This window comes from Pristiophorus japonicus, unplaced genomic scaffold (genome assembly GCF_044704955.1).
Source record: "Pristiophorus japonicus isolate sPriJap1 unplaced genomic scaffold, sPriJap1.hap1 HAP1_SCAFFOLD_2410, whole genome shotgun sequence".
In the NCBI taxonomy this organism is placed as follows: Eukaryota; Metazoa; Chordata; class Chondrichthyes; family Pristiophoridae; genus Pristiophorus; species Pristiophorus japonicus.
Genome location: NW_027252134.1, coordinates 1 through 16,238, shown reverse-complemented (window position 1 = coordinate 16,238; position 16,238 = coordinate 1). Strand labels below are relative to the sequence as shown.

The 16,238-nt window shown below is 45.6% G+C and overlaps 1 protein-coding gene across 1 annotated transcript; it reads left to right on the top strand.

The window, feature by feature from the left end:
• The first annotated feature begins 7,319 nt into the window (after positions 1–7,319).
• LOC139245831 (actin, aortic smooth muscle-like) lies at positions 7,320–14,777 on the top strand. The gene is made up of 8 exons (XM_070871328.1): positions 7,320–7,406; positions 8,947–9,092; positions 10,374–10,502; positions 10,668–10,778; positions 11,090–11,174; positions 11,276–11,437; positions 12,960–13,151; positions 14,250–14,777. Exons 2-8 carry the CDS (start codon positions 8,964–8,966, stop codon positions 14,438–14,440), a joined length of 999 nt encoding a protein of 332 aa, XP_070727429.1. The 5' UTR covers positions 7,320–7,406; positions 8,947–8,963; the 3' UTR covers positions 14,441–14,777.
• The last annotated feature ends 1,461 nt before the right edge of the window (positions 14,778–16,238 follow it).

The following is a 16,238-nucleotide window of genomic DNA, read 5'->3' as shown; positions in this document are numbered from 1 at the left end:
CCTGCCTCTGCCCAGTCACCGGTTAGGACACATCTTTTTACTAAGGATAACGTGGGGTCGCTGGCCATCCAGGCTCTGATTTGGCGAGCCGTCATGGGCGAACCTGTAGACTCAAAGGCATTGCCTGCCATGACTATCTCACAGTCCTTCGTCAGACCCTTCCGTGGTTGCCAGGGGTAGCCTGCTGAGCGCGTCGGCACAGTTATCTGTGCCTGGTCTGTGCCTTATGGTATAGTCGTAGGATGCCAGCATGAGTGCCCACTGTTGAATTCGCGCGAGGCGTTGGCGGTTATTGCCTTGCTCTCGGATAGGAGGGACGTGAGGGGCTTGTGGTCGGTTTCTAATGCGAACTTGGCCCTGAAAAGGTATTGGTGCATCTTTTTGACACCGTACAAACATGCGAGCGCCTCCTTCTCTACCATTCCATACCCGCGCTCCGCCCACGAAAGTGACCTGGAGGCATAAGCTATGGGTTGTAATTTGCCCGCACTATTGACATGTTGCAAAACGCACCCGACTCCATACGCTGATGCATCGCATGTGAGAACTAGCTTTTTACCTGGGTCAAAGAAAGTCAAAACGCTGTTGGAACACAGAAGGTTGCGTGCCTTATTGAAGGCGCGTTCCTGGCCGTCCCCCCAAAACCAATCGCACCCCTTTATGAGTAGCACATGGAGAGGCTCCAGCAGTTCTGAGACATTCCGGGGCCTGGGTGCCAGGCGAATTGCTTCTGTTTTGGACTCTGTTGGGCGGATTCCATCAGCGGCAATCCTTCTGCCCAAAAATTCAACCTCGGGTGCGAGAAACAGGCACTTGGATTTCTTGACTCGTAGTCCTACCCGATCCAACCACTTTAGTACTTTCTCCAAATTACGGAGATGGGAGTCGGTGTCCCTGCCCGTGATAAGTATGTCGTCTTGAAATACAACCGTCCCCGGGATGGACTTGAGCAGACTCTCCATGTTGCGCTGGAATATGGCAGCTGCCGACCTGATGCCGAATGGGCATCAATTGTACATGAAAAGTCCTCGATGTGTGTTGATGGTGGTGAGTAGCTTGGATTCCTCGGTCAATTCTTGCGTCATATACGCAGATGTGAGGTCTAATTTTGAGAAAAGTTTACCTCCAGCCAATGTGGCAAATAAGTCCTCCGCTCTGGGCAGCGGGTACAGGTCCTGTAGGGAGACTCTGTTTATGGTAGATTTGTAGTCCCCAAAGATTCTTACGGATCCATCAGGCTTCATGACTGGGATGATGGGATTTGCCCAGTTGCTAAATTCCACAGGTGATATAATGCCTTCCCGCAGAAGCCTGTCTAGTTCGTGTTCAATCTTTTTCCTCATCACATCGGGTACAGCTCTGGCCTTGTGTTGGACCGGTCTAACATCCTGTGTGATGTAGATTTTGACTTTGGCCCCTTTGAAAGTGTCCACACCTGGCTGAAAGAGATGTTCAAATCACTTTATAACTGTTGAGCAGGAGGTCCGTTCCTCTAATGACATGGCATGGACATCATCCCATTTCCAGTTTAGTTTTGCCAGCCATCTTCTCCTTAGCAGTGCTGGGGTGTCTCCGGGGACAATCCACAGGGGAAGTCGGTTCACTGTCCCTTTGTGTGTGACAGAGAGCATGGCGCTGCCGAGGACTGGTACGATTTCTTTGGTATAGGTCCTTAGTGTGGTGTCGACCCTTGTGAGTTTTGGTCTGTCTCTTTTATGCGGCCACAGTTGTTCAAATTGCTGAGCGTCCATGAGAGATTGACTCGCTCCCGTATCCAGCTCCATGTTGACAGATATCCCATTGAGTAGGACCCTCATCATTATAGGAGGCGTCCTGTTGTAGGGGCAGTGGCCATTGATCGTGGTGATCCGCTGTACATCGGTGTCCCGGGTACTGTCCCCACCATCTTCTGATCCGCTTTCCGACCCATCCGATTCGTATACCAGCCGAGCTGCCGTTTTTTTGCACATGCGGGCCAAATGCCCTGTATATTCACTATTTCTGCAAACAGCCTGCTGAAATCGACATCCCCTTGCCGAGTGCCCAACCCCACACCTCCAGCACAGACCTGTTCCATTGTTCAAAGAGTTTCCAAAGAATGAGCTGCGTCTGGCTGATCTCTCTTGAGCTTCTCTCAGTTTGTAGTTGATTGCTCGTATTGTGGGTTGATGAGGTGTGAACGGCCATTCCTGTGGCCCTTGATGGCTTCTGCCTGCTGTTGAGAGCCTGTTCTCCTGGTTTTGTCTGTGTGTGGGGGTAGCAGCTTGTTTAGTGCTGTGAACTTCTTGTTTCAATATTTCGTTAGTTGTCGTACCTGCATTGTAAATCAACCTCATTTCTTCTTCCCCTACCAAGAATGTCTGTGCAACCAGTGCTGCTGCCTCTAAGGTCAGGTTCTTGGTCTCTATGAGCTTTCGGAATATGCCTGCGTGACCTATTCCTTCAATGAAAAAGTCTCTCAGCATTTCTCTCCTCAGTTCATCGGAGAACTCACATAAACTAGCCAACCTCCAAAGTTCCGCCATGAAGTCGGGTATGCTCTGGCCCACACAGCGTCTGTAGTTGTAGAACCTGTGTCTGGCCATGTGTAGGCTGCTCACTGGCTTCAGGTGGTCTCTTACCAGTGTGCTCAATTCTTCAAACGACTTGCTTGCTCGTTTTTCGGGTGCCAACAGATCCTTCATTAAAGCGTATGTTTTCGAGCCACAGCTGGTCAAGAGATGGGCTCTTCTCTTGTCCGCCTTATCGTCGCCTAACCAGTCTTTGGTTACAAAGCTTTGCTGGAGCCTTTCTATAAAGTCCTCCCAATTGTCTCCCGCATTGTACTTTTCATCTGATCCGGTGTTCGCCATTCTGTGGATTCTGTAATCCCGTAACCCGTCGCCACTGTAAAGTCCTGTCCCCTCAGTACAGATTCACACGAGGCATGTAGTGAAGTCAAGGTCACTCTGGACCTGCACCTTTATTTCACAGCTCTGGAATGCTGCACTTGCCTGAGACCTGCCCTTATATACCTGTCTTTTGCAAGTGCACCACTGGTGGTAAGGTATGCTGGTGGTTACAGCTCATATCTTATTGGAGTCATGTATAGCATGTTAGGATACAGTTATATATAATAATGTAAGATACATGACAGCCTCCACTGGTGGGAAGACATAATTACATTGTGACAAGGTTCACATTGATTGTTTCCATTATAAATGTGGCCATAGGAATTTAAAATGGGAAAGGTTAACAGGAGATGGGTGCAGATGTAAGATGTTTAATATGTAGAAACTTCAGCAAAATGTTCTTTCTTTCCTGATTTTTTTCCCTCCTTTTCTCCATTGGTGGTACAGTTCCGAGGGCATTGGCCACCCTCAAGGACCCACTCTTTAATGTGTGAGCCAGAAAGTAAGCAGCGCCAGGCTTTTCAACTGCAAGGAGTATCACCTTTGAAGTCCAATCCTCTGTTGACCCAATGTTCACACACAAATGCTTTGCAGCAGGGATCAATAGGCAGGAATCAGGGTGGGTAGCTCTGGTTTATTTTACCTCTATCCCCCCCACCCTAGCTGAGATTAGCTCACACCAACACAGACCATGGGTTGAATTAGGGCTGATCTATTGTGTCAGCTGCAGCTCAGTGGGTAACACACTTGCCTCTGACTCAGAAGGTTGTGGTTTTGAGTCCCAATCCAGGGACTTGAGCACAAAAAAATCTAGGCTGACACTCCAGTGCAGTGCTGAGGGAGTGCTGCACTGTCAGATATACGAGCTTTCAGATGAGACGTTAAACCGAGCTCTCAACTGCCCTCTCAAGTGAATGTAAAAGATCCCATGGCACTTTTTCGAAGAAGAGCAGGGGAGTTATCCCCAGCGCGGCAAATATTTATCTCTCAATCAACATAACAAAAACAGATTATCTGGTCATTATCATATTGCTGTTTGTGGGAGCTTGCTTGTGCACAAATTGGCTGCCGCGGTTCCTACATTACAGCAGTGACTACACTCCAAAATTACTTCTTGGCTGTAAAGAGCTTTGAGACATCCGATGGTCACGAAAGGCGCTATATAAATGCGAGTCTTTTTTTTTAATGTGCTGTCAAACAAAAAAATCTTTATTTTCAATATTTTCCAGTCTTGGACAGATTTTTGTGCATCTTTGTAAGTGGCTTAGTGAGTTGCAGTGAATGGTAAAACATAACAGTACGTCCAGCAATGGTGATGAGTGTGAAAGGAATGGCTTGGTTACTGCAGGGATGCTTTATAGTGGTGTGCGGGGCGGGGGGGGGGTGGGGGGGGAGGTGCCAACCTTGTGCATTGTGTGGCATCCATATGGGTGTACAGAGTCAAGCGAAGTTTATCTGACCATGATGAGGCCATCCTGGCCTCCCAGACAGCAATATGCTCGGGTGCTGATGGCCTCTGACCTGTGCAGCATCAGGTGATTGCAGAGAAGGTTGGTGGTGTTGTTGTTGGTGCTGCTGGTGTGCCTGGTGCTGCTGGTGTTGGGGATCAACATGGTTAGATTCTTAGGACCAAGGTGAGAGAGTATAAATGGCACCCATGCTGATGGAATAGATCGCAGGTGAAGTAGAGATGGTAGAAGCATTCAGTCAATGGTGAGAGAGGTTCTTCATATGAGGTAACACTGGATGGAGACTTTGCTAGAAAGATTGCAGCCTGGAACTGCAGTGAGCAACAGCTTCTGCCTAAGGAAAGTGATCAACTGTCAGGTGGGAGATTGATAGTACATTTCATGCTGTCAACTAATCAGCTGGAGCAATGCCATTGAACTCCCGCCTCAGGTTGACATAGTTCCCAAGCAGCGTGTTTCAAAGGTAAGGTTAAAACCACTCTTAAGAGTATGGCAGCTAGCTGCTAATAATTTAAATTGGCTTACCCATCTCTGCCGGTTGGGTCAGGTCCATGCTGACAGGCACGCCTGGGGGCAAGGCGGGTGATAGCGGGATTACAGCGGATTCCCAACCCCCTCCCAAAAATAACAACTTTCCCACCTGACCTGCCCCTGACCGCGTCCACTACCATCCCAGAACATTCCGGCCATTGTGTCTCGGCCCATGTTACTCACGTGGGTGCTATCTGTAACACCCCTTACTGTAGGAAATCCTGCAATACAAAAGAATTTCAGCCACTTATTTATTAAATTCTGCTGTTGCTTTTTCCATGAGAAATCAATGAAGGCGGCTACAGAGTATGACAATAGCAGTTTCAGGCAAGGGAAGACCTTTGGTCCATCTAGCCCACCTATCCACGGTACTCCCTTGGTGTGTTTCTAATAACCGTAAATCCCATTTGTTGTCTAGTTCCATTTTGAATGAAGTGTCAGTGATATTTTTCTGTCACTTATATGTCAAGATGATCATGAATGTTTTATGATCTCATTTTTGATCCACTACAATGGTTCAGTTAAACTGCAGCTGCACTTTTCAAACTGCAATGCGCAGCAGGAAAAATAGAGTTATACTGGGAACAGGGCATGACTGCAGCTCACATTGACAACTGTCCAAATCTGCTTAGGCCACTGAGATACTTAAAATGCAGCTCCACACAAGGAGATATGGTGCAAGCCCAGCCTGGGGTGAGGTGGTTACATGGCAGAAGTCTCAAACAACTTGTTTTTATTAAGATCAGGAACAGGGCCTGACACCTGAGTTGTTCGTGTCAACTCAAAAGTGGTAATATAACTGCATGCCTATACTTCAAAGATTAAAGCTGAAATAAATAAGTATTTATAATCCTTTAGTGCCTCTGTGTTTTGGAGGGGTAGGGGAGGGTTAACAGTAATGACTGAAGTAATTCGAAAAATTAACTCCCTGCATGTTAAAAGCCAAGCAAAAATTGTGAAGAAATTGTAATCAATTCATACATGTATTCTCAGGATGTGAGCATTGCTGGCAAGGCCGGCATTGTATTGCTTATCACTAGTTGCCCTTGAGACGGTGGTGGTGAACCTTTGTCTTGAGCCACTGCAGTCAATGTGGTGAAGGTACTCGCTCACTGCTGATAAGTCAGGAGTTTCAAGATTTTGACGCAGCGACAATGAAGGATCTGCGATAAATGTCTAAGTGTGTAACTTGAAGGGGAAGTTGGAGGTGAAGGTGCTCCCATGCCCCTGCTGCCCTTTACCTTATAGGTAGTGGAGGTCATGGATTTGGGAGCTGCTACTGAAGAAGCCTTGGCAACTTGCTGCAGTGCATCCTGTAGATAGTACACCTGCAGCCATGGTACACCGGCAGTAGAGGGAATGGATGGTTAGGCTGGTGTTCTCATCCAGGCAAGTGGAGAGTACTCTGTCACACTCCTGACTTGTGCCTTGCAGGTGGTGGAGAGGCTTTGCGGAGTCAGGAGTTGAGACACTGGTGGCAGTATACTCAGCCTCTGGCCTGCTTTATTGGCCATGGCAATTATGTGGCTGGTGCAGTTACGTTTCTGATCAATGGTCACTCCCGACCCCGTGCTGATAATGCAGCATTCAGTGAAAGTAATGCAGTTGAATGTCAAGGGGAGGTGGTTAAGCCCTCTCTTGTTGGAGATGGCCATTGCTTGACACTTGTGTATCACCTTAAAAATTGCACCTACTGCTTAATGGTGAACGTCTAGCGATAGGTGAGATATAAATGCACTATAAGTGTGCAGAGATATCAAGGTCATTGTTAAGCCTGCTTTAAAGTTAAAATTTCAACAAAATAGCAAACGGTTACCGAACAACCCCTTCCCAGGAAATCAGAAGCTGAGAACATTTAAAGGCTCTGAAATGTGACCCATTCCCTTAGTGGTGATAGCACTTTAAATTTCCGAAAGCCAGCTCTTTCATGGAGAGGGACGTGACCATCACTGCATCTTTTACCATCTATGGATATTCTCCGCATAACTTGTATCCTCCCTATCCAAGTGAAACGTTATGCTGCCTGACGCTGGATGTGCTGCAAGGATCAAAGTGATGGACAAAAATATGAAGTCCTATTTCTGAGCCCATTTTATAATACGACTTTGCCCCGTCTGCGTTGAGATTCTTATTGCCTTGTTGGTTCGGGAGGATTATCAAGCGTTGTCAAGGGCGATCGATTAGCCTCCTGTCAATGGATATTCGCAGCTGCTCCCCAATCTCGCATCTGTTTACATTAGACACTGATATTCCCCTTAACTTGACGAACTGTGCAGTTGGAATGTAGTAAAATGCACCGAGAGCCCTCGGCCAGCCAGGGAAGTGCCTGTGTGTGAGAACCGTATAAGGCTGTGGAATCGGAATCCGTGTAGCCGGGCTCGGGATCTGCTCCTTTTTTGGGGCTGCTGTGGGTGGAGGCAGAGGGTGACGAGACACAGGGGCTATAAAACTTAACAAACCGGGGAGGAAGAGTGCACCATCCCAGCGTAAAGGACCCCGGCAAAGCACGGACAGGGTGAGTCCCAGGCAAGGGTTAACCAGCCCTGCCTACTCTATGTGCACTACTCAATATTTAGAATTGTTCTCCAATTTTAATAATGGGGAATTTGCAAGTAGCAGACTGCATGGCAAAGAGTCAATATTTTGCAAAAATAGAACCTGTCATTTATGTGTCTTTTTAGTGAAAAGTTGCAATAGTTTTAATGCAATCTGGTGATTGCTGCACATTCTGGTCAGTGATAAAATTATCAGAAAGATTGAAAGTGAAATCTGGATATATGGAATTTCTAAAGTCTTAGGGATGGTGAAGTCGATTTGATGCTGCAGTTGCTGATAATGCAAATATTGAAAACATCTATCCTAAATAAGGTTTTCCGTGTAAAGAAATTTGAAAGTGGCATGGAAGTGTTACATTTACTGTTTCCCTCTCGAAGTAAATACCTGAGAGATAGTTCATGATCATTAAATGCTCCCAGCACTTGACTGCAGTATGTCGTTTGGGCAAAGCGTGAACAGTCGGTGAAGTAGCGGTTCACTCGGATGGGATGTATTTCCAGAGCTTACCCACAAAGTGATGTGTAGGAGTTTGGCTCCGCTTCGGGCTGTTTATATAAACGGGCAACTGCATGGGTCTGGATCAAGCATTTGAATGTCCAACAGTGTGCATATAACGTCAGACAAATGTTCTCTGTTGGGCTTCAGAATCTCTGTGTGTTTATTACAACAGTCAATTCGCCTATTTAGTGGGGTTTCATATATCTGGTTGTTATGGCTAATTGGGAGAACAGACGAGGGCGACAGCTTCTGTCAAAGGATCACTAGTTCACGATAGACCAGATTTTGGCACACATCAGCCTTACGTGTAATATTGGGCTGTGGTGGCTCAGGGCTGTAGATTTCTGGGTTTATTACTAAATATGGTTCTTTCTCAATCCCTTTCCAACGTCTCTCTGATCGTTCTTGGTATTGCAGCCCGAGGCGAATGCAGAGGACTGGCAGGGGTGACTTGGAGCAGTGTACCAAAAAAACATACTTGAGGGGATTTTTATGGTGTCGCGGGCGATTTCCTAATTAGGAAAAAGATGCATTCAAAGAAAGCTCCTCAAAGTATTTGGACTTCCTCCGGGAGCGCGGGGATCTATTGGCTACTTTGAGAAGTTTAAAGAGCCACTCTATAAACACTGAGGGACCTGTATTAGAAACTCAACCTGCAGTCAAACAGGCACTTGATTAAAATTGTATTTTTTTGGTGAATATTCTGAATTGACAAGGATTGCACACACGTTGCGGACACCGTTAAGTTAGATAACCATAATCGCTTTGAATTCAGACAGGTTTATTCAGACCTACCAAGTATACTATTATCACGTTCAAGTTTGTCCCTGACCCGGTTCTGGTATAAGCCTGTGATTGTAGAACCTCTTTATTCATTGTAATATCGATTAAATTGAACGTATTGATAGATACATGAATTCAGACACATGCACATACACAAATACGCCTGGCTGTGTTTTCTGACCTAGAGTGCTGTCTGATTATTTCCTTTATCCCATTAGACTCGAGCAGATTGAACATGTGTGATGAGGAGGAGAGCACAGCGCTGGTTTGCGATAACGGCTCCGGACTGTGTAAGGCTGGCTTCGCCGGGGATGACGCTCCTCGGGCGGTCTTCCCCTCCATCGTGGGCCGCCCCCGTCACCAGGTCAGCGGCCGGCAACTCGCAGACTCGTCGCAAAGGGGCCAGCTGTCAGTCAGCCAAATCAGCGTGAAATCCGAGAGCTAAATGAGTGAATATTAAATACAAACACAGAATGCTGGAAACACTCAGCGGGTCAGGCAACACTTGCCGAGAGGGAAACAGAGTTAATGTGTCAGGTCGATGAAGCTTGGGCAGAACTGGAGAGTGTTTGGAAACAGCATTCTTACATTTCGAACATGCGGGAGTTCTGACCAAGGGTCATCGACCTGAAACGTTAACTCTGCCTCCCTCTCCACAGATGCTGCCTGACCTGTTGAGTATTTCTAACATTCTCTGTTTGTATTTCAGATTTCAGCATCCACAGTATTTTGCTTTTGTAACAATATGTTATTAATATTACATTAGGATTGATATTATAAACAGTTATATATATATATATATATATATTGAGAGAGAGAGGGGTGTTCTACATTTTGAAGGGTTTGGATAAAGTAGATAGGTAGATGTTTCGACTGGTGGGAGGGTCAGTTACCTGAGGACACAGATTTCAGTGATTGGAACAAGAACCCGAGGGGAGATGAGATTATTTTATGCAGAGTTGTTATGATCTAGAATGCGCTGCCTGAAAGGGTGGTGGGATCAGATTTAATAGTAACTTTCAAAAGGGAGTTGGATAAATACTTGAAAGGGGAATTTACAGGGCTATGGGAAAGAGTGGGGAGTGGGATTAATTGGATACCTCTAACAAAGAGCTGTTACAGGCACGATGGGCTGAATAGACTCCTTCTGTGCTCTATCATTCTATGAATATGACACATTTAATATTGGATGAATAAATCATCCCATATGCAATCAGAAAGAGCTGAGTCATTGTATATGAGAGGTCGGGAGGTCATCATCATCATCATTATAGGCAGTCCCTCAGAATCGAGGAAGACTTGCTTCCACTCCCAAAGTGAGTTCTTTGATGGCTGAACAGTCCGAAAAGAGAGACACAGACCCTGTTACAGGTGGGACAGACATTCGTCGAGGGAAGGGGTGGGTGGGGCTGGTTTGCCGCGCGCTCCTTCCGCTGCCTGCGCTTGACCTCTTCATGCTCTTTGCATTGAGACTCGAAGAAATCTGGAGGTAGATATCAAATATAAACCACACCATATGTCGATTTTACGCTGCAACATGATGGTGTGCTGTATTCTGGCTGCCTGAATTGTAAATTCTCAAACATGATTTCAGTGTGCTGTTCATGGTATATATGGACTCTACATGTTCCGTTTAACCCTACAGGGCGTTATGGTGGGTATGGGCCAGAAAGACAGCTACGTAGGTGATGAGGCTCAGAGTAAGAGAGGTATCCTGACCCTGAAATATCCTATCGAGCATGGCATCATCACAAATTGGGACGATATGGAAAAGGCAAGGGACCATTTACATTCTTCCTGGACCACTTAAACCCCACCCCGGCTTGGAACGGCTCTAAAAGTCTTAAGTTCAGCTAAGTTCATCGATATAAATATTGCAAGTATCGATTGGGATGAACGGGACAGCTGTATTTTAAAACACTGGTCTTTATTTCCACAGATCTGGCACCACACCTTCTATAATGAGCTGCGTGTAGCCCCCGAGGAACATCCAACTCTGCTCACTGAGGCTCCCCTAAACCCCAAGGCCAACCGCGAAAAGATGACCCAGGTACAGTGCTACCCGATTGTTGCTGCCTGATCACTGATCCCTCGCGCTGACTAATGCTATTGCACTTTGGTGATTTGGCTGACTTGCTCACTAGACTTAAAACCTCCATCAAATAAGCATTGATGATGAGACTTATGATCGAAATCTTGTTCTGTGAATTCGCCCATTGAAAGCATTGCTGTCTAACTGTAGTAATACACTTAAACGGACTTGTAGGTGTGACTGGCACAGACACGATAGGCCGAATGGCTTCTTTCAGTGTCGTAATCTTCTATGATCCTATGTAACAGCTGGATGTAACTACTTTCCAGATCATGTTTGAGACTTTCAACGTGCCAGCCATGTATGTTGCTATCCAGGCCGTGCTGTCCCTTTACGCCTCCGGCCGTACAACCGGTAAGTGAGAAGAGTGTTTACTGTGCTGCACGGGGGAGCCGGGGATGGGGGGGGCCCCCACCTCTGGCTGGTTCTGATCAGATGGTTGTGCCCATGTGCAGGTATTGTGCTGGACTCCGGAGATGGTGTCACCCACAACGTGCCAATCTACGAGGGCTACGCCCTGCCCCATGCCATCATGCGCCTGGATCTGGCTGGCCGCGATCTCACCGACTACCTCATGAAAATCCTCACTGAACGCGGCTATTCGTTTGTCACCACAGGTAAGGAGCAGGATTTCCAGAGCAACGCTTTCTTAATGTCTATTACTATGAAGACGAATTTTACGTTGAAAGTACATTCAAGGTTAGAGTGGCACTTAATGGCAGAGAGGTGTTCAGACTTCATTTCACTGAGCGTACAATTGTAAAAAAAATTAACCTTTTCAGATCCTACTTTACAATAATTTGAGAAACAACTGATCCCAAAGCAGCTACAGAACAAACTTTCCCCAGTTGTCTGATGGCTCCAAGGCCAAGTCCTCAGGTAGGATGTTCCTGACTGTTCCATCAACAGAGGGACAAAAAGAACATCTAATAAACTTGGCCAATTTTCACCCTTTTTATGGTAAAGGCAAGCAAAGCAGGTGGCCGAAATTCACCTTCACCCGAAACGGCGCACACCTACCATTTTCGAAGTCTACTGGCCGCTGCATAGCTGAAAAAATTCAGCTCCTCGAACTTTCTGTTCCAAGCGGGGTGGAAGTGGCCTAATCATGGGGGTGGAAGTGGGGGCGGAGCAGAGAGGGCGTCACTAGCGGGGCAGAAGTGGGGGCCAGGACGGTGTCTCCGCCGCTGTCAGTCATCAGCACCACGCCAATGACATCATCGCGCTGGCGCGACGACATCGGCGCACTGGCACACCAATGACACCATCGCGCTGGCGCACCAACACGTCTCTCCCCTTCAGTTAAAGGGGAGAGCCCCTGCGAGCTCTGCATCTTTTTCAGTTCGGTCCACTGGGCCACCAGGCAGGGTTTCGGCCGGGCCAGCAGCCTGACACCCAAGAGGCGGGGTACCAGGCTGCCTGTTGGTGGCCCGGCCAAACCCCGAGGCATAATTGTCAGCCCGACCTGGAAGTCAGCCGACAAAAAAAATAATAAAATGGTGTCGCCGGCAGCACCACCTCCCCTTTAAGGGCGCCCGCGCCCCCAACCAACAAGGCCCAACGAGGAGTGCACCGACACAAAAAGCTGTCGGGGGCACAGAGTGGTGGTCAGGAGACTTTTGCAGGTGAATTTCCCTCCGTTGCAGTGCGCGCTGTGATGATGTCTTTAAGACACAACTGCAGGAGCGGGGTGGATTGTCACACCGCAGCAAAGCGCCCAGAGGTGAATTTAGTGAGCGTCAACTAGGCCTCTGCAAGTTGGTGGCCATTCAGCACTGCCCCGTGGCCACCGCATTCAGGCGGCCAAAGGCCTTAATGAGAGGCTTAATTTTGGCCCCCAGCACTCTTGGACACGAAGGAAAGATGATGGGTATTATCCACAAGCAAATGCGAATTTGGCAGATGCATAATTAGAAAGTTCCAGATGCATTTCCCCCAATTTCAGTAGGTAGTGCTTTAAAGATTTGTGCAGTTACATGTGTATTTCTCCAAGACTGTATTTTTTGCAACGTAATATCTCAGTAATGTTTTTTCCTTCAGATTTAGTAAGGAAGTGGAACAATCGTTTCTGCAAATAGAAATAAGTGTGTGTGCAGGTTTATAATTAGTCCTGATGGACTATTTCCCTTTGATTCACAGCTGAACGTGAGATTGTCCGCGATATTAAAGAGAAGCTCTGCTATGTCGCTCTTGACTTTGAGAATGAGATGGCCACAGCCGCCTCCTCTTCCTCCTTAGAGAAGAGTTATGAGTTGCCTGACGGCCAGGTCATCACCATTGGCAACGAGCGTTTCCGCTGCCCAGAGACTCTCTTCCAACCATCGTTCATTGGTGAGTTGATTTTATGATTACAAACATTATTTGCTAATTCAAGTGCGTTAAAGGTTCCGAAAATAAAATCAGACAATGTTTAGCTGTGGATCATACCATTACCATCATAAGTAGGATATGGAGGTGCAAACTCCATTTGGGACAACAATTTATTTAAACTAATTCTATATTGACACTTGCATAACTGAGACATCGCTGACTCAGGCACTGTCAACTCCCATTACCGAACAGGTGAGCCACTCAACAGCCAGAGCCCTTGCCCTCAATTCCTGAATCTGCTCAATGCATATTGAAATAAACATAGCCGCAGGTAAATGGAGTTGACATACAGATTAGCCAGAATCTAATTGAATGGCCTACTCATGTTCCTATGCTCCACAATGTTAGCTTGGCTCAGTGGGTAGCACAGTCATCCGAGTCAGACGGTTGTGGGTTCAGATCCCACTCCAGGGAATTGAGCACATAAATCTAGGCTGACACTCCAGTGCTGAGGGAGTGCTGTCTTGCAGATGAGACGTTAAACAGAGGCCCTATCTGCTTTCTCAGATGGATGTAAAAGATTCCATGGCACCATTTCGAAGAAGAGCAGACAAGTTATCCCTGGTGTCCTGGCCAATATTTATCCCTCAATCAACATAACAAAAACAGATTATCTGGTCATTATCACATTGCTGTTTGTGGGAGCTTGCTGTGCATAAATTGGCTGCCACCTTTCTCACATTACAACAGTGACTACACTCCAAAATTACTTCATTGGCTGTAAAGCGATTCGAGACATCCGGTGGTTGTGAAAGGCACGATGTAAATGCAATCTTTCTTTCATAGGCACACACAGCAATACACACACAATATCTACCAGCCACATAGAAGTAACTATTGATGTAGCAATATAAACAAGGCAGCTTCACTTCACCTAACCAGTCTCAGCTTAATTCATTGGTGTTCTCGGATTACACCGAATCTCAGCAATATTGGCAAGCTTGCATCTTTCTATAGACAATTTGCCCAATGAGATATCTTTCACAAAGGGTATTTTGATTTTGAAACTTACAGTAATTTTACACTCTCCATGGATTAATTTTAACATTTATTCGACAGGGATGGAGTCTGCGGGCATCCACGAGACCACATACAACAGCATCATGAAGTGTGATATCGACATCAGGAAGGATTTATATGCCAACAACGTACTATCTGGAGGAACCACCATGTACCCTGGTATCGCTGACCGTATGCAAAAGGAAATCACTGCATTGGCCCCCAGCACCATGAAAATCAAGGTCAGTTGAACAAACTTTTAAAGGAAAAAAAAATAGCACAATGTTATTTGGTGTCTGATCGTTATTGACCTCTCTTGATAACGTCAATCAGAATGATCGTTCTCCCAGCAAAATGCTACCCTAACTTGCACGTGGAACCTCATCAGTGGTAACACTGAGACATTTGGTCACTGACTGAACTGAATATGGGACAAAGGGATGAAAAGGGCTGTTTGTATGAGGCAAGTGTTTAAACCAGAACAGGGAAGAAATCACTTTCATGTTGAGGTTAGGACCTTGAAAATGAGTGTCACCAAGAACATCAGCTGATAGTCACCATACATTGCTTCTGGCTCCATGCATCGTTTCAATGCCAGCTGTATGTACCTTATAAAAGAGCACCCACTAATAAAACACACACACACGGACTGGAGGGATTTAATGCAGAGAGAACATCGGGATACACTATACATTGAAGTAAAGTTGCTCTAGTGTCCATTTCATTGGCAAATCTTATAAAGAATATATTTAAAACTGAAAATGAACTATTATTTAAACACTGAACTTAACTGATTTTGATAACACCATTTGACTATTTCATATTTGACTTTCACTTGCATAAACTTGCCACTTCAACTTCACAGCTATATTATCGGATTTTTAATAGGTATACAGTATTGTTTAATCTCTTGCTCTACATAGGCAATATCGTTCTATGCCCAGATCATAACTAAACAAGTGTTTTAAATATTTTTACTGTTAAGATGCACTTTCCTATAGATGTCAATTGTTAGGTTCAGCAGGAAAGACTCTACATGGGTTAAGCATTAAAAGTAAACCTACACATTCCTTTTTACTTATCATAGACTTCTGATAAACTTCTAAGTATTATTTAAATCCGCCATAATGTTAAATAACTGCACTTAAAAAAAAAAACAGCATTTAATACCTTTGTGTTTGAAGATATTTTAAATGAGCAGCCGTATGAATAACTAAGAAATGAGTTCACCCAAGCTATTCATGCAAGTTCTGATTTTGACCAGCAGTGGGAGTGCTTTTCTCCCGAGTGGAGAAGCATTGATCAGGTCTCCTGGGACCAGCTCAATTTATCGGTCTGACCACTTGGACAGCAAATGGTGCAGACCAGTGGTGCGGAGTGGGGGGTGTTGCAGGATACCAAGAAAGGCAAAAAAAATTTTTTTAAAGGGACACAGGAATATATTAGGGTTGGCTGCTGGATGCATTAAAATGATCAATTTCGATATCTGTGATACATATCAGAGATATCTGTGCTCCTTTAATTCTGCCCTCTTGAGCATCCCTAATTATAATCGGTCAACCATTGGTGGCCGTGCCTCCTGTTGCCGAGGCCCGAAGCTCTGGAACTCCCGACCTAAACCTCTCCACCTCTCTTTCCTCCTTTAAGACGCTCCTTAAAACCTACCTCTTTGACCAAGCTTTTGGTCATCTGCCCTAATTTCTCCTTATGTGGCTTGATGCCAATTTTTTTGTCTTATAATACTCCTGCGAAACGCCTTGGGATGTTTTACTATGTTAAAGGCGCTATATAAATACAAGTTGTTGTAGATATTGCAGCTTTAAATTATTTCATAACCATTACTGTTGCAAATTATAGTGGATCCACTTTTTAATACTACTCCAAGCCAACAACTATTAGAATGATGGTATAATTTCAGAAGAGTATTCCGGTATTAAGCTACACTTTAATCAGTTTAAATTGCTGCAAAGATTGACTACATGCAACCTTTTATTGATAGGAATTGGAGGATCCAAAAAAAAGATGGTAGACTATGAAGATATATACCTT

Bases quoted from the DNA above. Each gene is read 5' to 3' on its own strand.
- LOC139245831 (XM_070871328.1), top strand. From the start codon at position 8,964: ATGTGTGATGAGGAGGAGAGCACAGCGCTGGTTTGCGATAACGGCTCC. The intron at 10,503-10,667 runs GCAAGGGACCAT...TTATTTCCACAG, and splicing joins ATTGGGACGATATGGAAAAG to ATCTGGCACCACACCTTCTA. The intron at 10,779-11,089 runs GTACAGTGCTAC...ACTACTTTCCAG, and splicing joins ACCGCGAAAAGATGACCCAG to ATCATGTTTGAGACTTTCAA.